The sequence below is a fragment of the Gracilinanus agilis genome, chromosome 2, assembly GCF_016433145.1.
Source record: "Gracilinanus agilis isolate LMUSP501 chromosome 2, AgileGrace, whole genome shotgun sequence".
NCBI classification, from domain to species: domain Eukaryota; kingdom Metazoa; phylum Chordata; class Mammalia; order Didelphimorphia; family Didelphidae; genus Gracilinanus; species Gracilinanus agilis.
The window spans coordinates 321,284,596-321,288,072 of record NC_058131.1 but is presented as its reverse complement, the minus strand read 5'-3'; the positions used below and the strand labels follow the sequence as shown (position 1 = coordinate 321,288,072).

The 3,477-nt window shown below is 40.6% G+C and overlaps 1 protein-coding gene across 1 annotated transcript; it reads right to left on the bottom strand.

The window, feature by feature from the left end:
- Window positions 1–1,657: 1,657 nt before the first annotated feature.
- Window positions 1,658–2,599, bottom strand: LOC123233703 (olfactory receptor 1G1-like). The gene has a single exon (XM_044659760.1). The coding sequence runs from the start codon at window positions 2,597–2,599 to the stop codon at window positions 1,658–1,660; it is 942 nt and encodes a 313-aa protein (XP_044515695.1).
- Window positions 2,600–3,477: the final 878 nt, after the last annotated feature.

The following is a 3,477-nucleotide window of genomic DNA, read 5'->3' as shown; positions in this document are numbered from 1 at the left end:
TTTCACAGCATTTGTAATAGATAGTCTTTTAGCCTCAGTTTGAATACTTACTTATAAAGAGGAGCTCACTAACTTACAAAGCATTCTGGGGCTTACAAAGTCCTACTTTATATTAAAGGGCTGTACTACTGAATCTGCAGCCCAAAGAGCAGCTTTATTTCTCCTAAGGCTAAGGAATTGAAAGCAGAGGAAACAGTTGTCTGAAGACAGGCTCCTATTGATGCCCTATGTATTTTTTTTTTATCAGAACAGAAATCTTAGTGAATTCCATTCTGCCTCTTCTTCCAGCTGAAAGATTACAGTACTCATGCCAGGATTAGATTTTTCACTGTAATCATGAAATAAGAGTTGGAATGGACCCCAGAGGCCATCTAGTATAACTCCAATTCTGCCCTCTGAGGCCAACTATAGCAAGTCAGTCTCTTCCAAATATCAACAGGTGGTATCTTGGAAAGAGTTGGAGTATGAAACCTAGGGTGCAAATCTTGGTTCTGTCAACTATTGTGCTTGTGACTTTAGGCAAATCATTACATCTTTCTGTGCCTCAACTTCCTCATTAGTAAAATAAGAGTTTGGACTATATTATTTCTCACATTATTTTCAGCTCTAAAATCTTTGTTCCCAACCCTTAACTTGTAAAATAAGTTCTAGCATTTATGTGTTGCTTTAAGGCTAGTTGAGCATTTTACATGCTATCTCACTTGATCCTCATACTCTGGAAGCTAGGTGCTATTACTTTCCTCATTTATAAGGGGGAGGCATAGAGAGCTTGTGATTTGCTTAGGGTCACTCAGCTAGTAAGCATTTGAGGCATAATTTGAATTTAGGCTCTCCTGACTCCAATTCCAGCACTCTACCCATTGTGTCACCTGTCTCTCCTAAGTTTCCAACACTTTTGAATGATTCTTGTGTAGCATAGTTTGGAGATGCCACTCTATTCTGGGCTCTCTCTTTTGAAGGAATTTTGGAGTTTTATAACGTTCCTTTCAAATGTGATGCCCTCATCTAGGAGGAAAAGGTATTTGCCAGTACGGTAAGACACCAATCATAATTTTGAGGAGAAGACCAACAGGAATTTGTGTAGGCAACCATTAATACTTAGTATTTCTTCAGCTGCTAGGAATGGAGTGACATTTCATTCTTAGAATTTTATTTTCTCTAGTTTTTCCCTCATCCTTTCTCTTTCTATTCATACACTTTAAAAAGATTCTTCTTTCACCTTTCATCTTTTAGTAAGGATAAGAATTATAGTAGAATGACTCCTGGACTGAGTTCAGGGAGACAGGAGTTCAAGTCACCACTTTGCTATCTATGAATGGTGTGACCTTGGACAAGTCCTTAGTTTCTCTGAACTTCAGTCTCCTCATCTATAAATGATGAAGGTTGGGGTTTGAAGTTGGATAGATCTCTTCTATCTCTACATTCTAGGATCACTAAAGTACTTTCTGACTTTAACACTCCATGATTCTATGATATCATCACTCACTTCCACTTCCACTTCCCACCCCAACTACTCATTTTTCATAAAGTGTTTTCTTCTGCTCAAGATCTTTTAAAGTAAGTCATACAGATGTAGCTATGTCTTGTCCCACATCTCATGCTGCTGGCTCTAATGAATCTAATTGTCCCCAGGACTCTCCTAAAATTGTGTTTGATCTTATAGAAACAATAATGACCTCCTATTGAGGATTCTCCCCAAAGCTGCTTTCATGTCTGTGTTCCTCAGGCTGTAGATAAAGGGGTTCAGCATGGGAGTCACCACAGCATACATCACAGCTGCCAACCTATCTTTTCCAGCTGAGTCAGTCTCAAAGGGAATGAAATACACTCCAATGGCAGCCACATAAAACAGGCAAACAGCAGAGAGGTGGGAACCACAGGTGGAGAAGGCTTTGCATTTTCCCTTCACTGAAGGGATACGGAGAATGGTGTTCATGATGCGGACATAGGAGATAAGAATCATGAGAGGGATCAGGATGGTTAAGGCTCCACCCCAGTATATTAGCACATGCTGGTTGGCATAAGGTTGGGAGCAGGAGAGCTTCATCAAAGGGAGGAGCTCACAAAAGAAGTGGGGAATAGTGTTAGCAGCACAGAAGGGTAATTGAGCCAGGAGAATGGTGTGGGTCAAGGAATATAAGTGAGCCAGGACCAATGATACAGCCACCAGCAGGAAACAGCGCTGGGGGCTCATGAGAATAGTATAGTGGAGAGGATGGCAGATAGCCACAAGCCGGTCATATGCCATAATTCCTAGGAGGAACACATCCAACCCAATGAACCACAGAAAGAAGAAAATCTGGGTAAGACACCCACCATAGCAGATAGTTTGGCTGTGAGTCTGAATGTTGAACAGCATCTTAGGCACTGTGGTGGAGGACAAACACACATCAGTGAAAGAGAAGTTGGCCAGAAAGAAATACATAGGAGTGTGAAGGTGGGAGTCAGAGCAGATAGCCAGAATGATAAGGAGGTTCCCCACCACAGTAACAAGGTATATGATCAGGAACAGGCCAAAAAGAATCAGTTGTTGCTCCAGATGTTGAGAGAGCCCAAGAAGGAGAAATTCAGAGACTCTCGTTTGGTTTCCTCTGTCCATTTTTCTGGTATAACTGAGGAAAATAAAAACAGGACATAATAATAACAGTTTACATTAATAAAATACCAAGAGGAACCATGAAGATAAAACGCTAGAATACAGAATATTTCTAGAGGAGGTAAGTAGGTAGGGTCCATATCCCTTCCCATTTTATACAGAAAGAAACTGAGGTCCAGAGAGGTAAAGTGACCTTCACAATGCCACACAGTCTACAAGAGGTAAAACTGGTACTAGAGTCTGTGTTTTTATGGGACAGATGAATAACTGAATGCTTTCCACAAAACCCTGTTGCTTCCAGTCAATCAGTCAGTCAATCACCAAGCATTTATAAAGGAACTATTATGTTCCAGGCACTATGCTAGGCACTGGTGACACCAAGATCATAATGAAATAGTCCTTGATCATAGAATACTCAGATATGATCTCCATATCAGTGGAGATAATGTAGATATCTTAATTATGCATGTATGTATATACATGTCTATATATTTTATATATACTTTCATATATGTGTGTATATATTTTATACATATGTAGTGTGTGTGTGTGTGTGTGTGTGTGTGTGTGTGTGTGTGTGTGTGTGTGTGTGTGTGTGTGTGTGTAAAATAAGTTCAATATAATTGAGGAGGAAGGCTCAGAGCTGGGGGAGGAGGGAAATCAGGAGGTAGTGCTTCACCTGAGGAAGACTCAAAGCTGGGGAAGGGGGAGATCAGGAGGCAGTGCTTCACCTGAGCTTTGAAGAAAACTCAGAAGTTCCAAGAGGTAGAGGTGAGGATGGAATACATTCTAAGCACAGACTATGGGCAGCTTTTTGCGAGGGCTATATCTTTCTTGGACCACTTAGGATTCACATACTACATATTTAATACTTGAGGTAT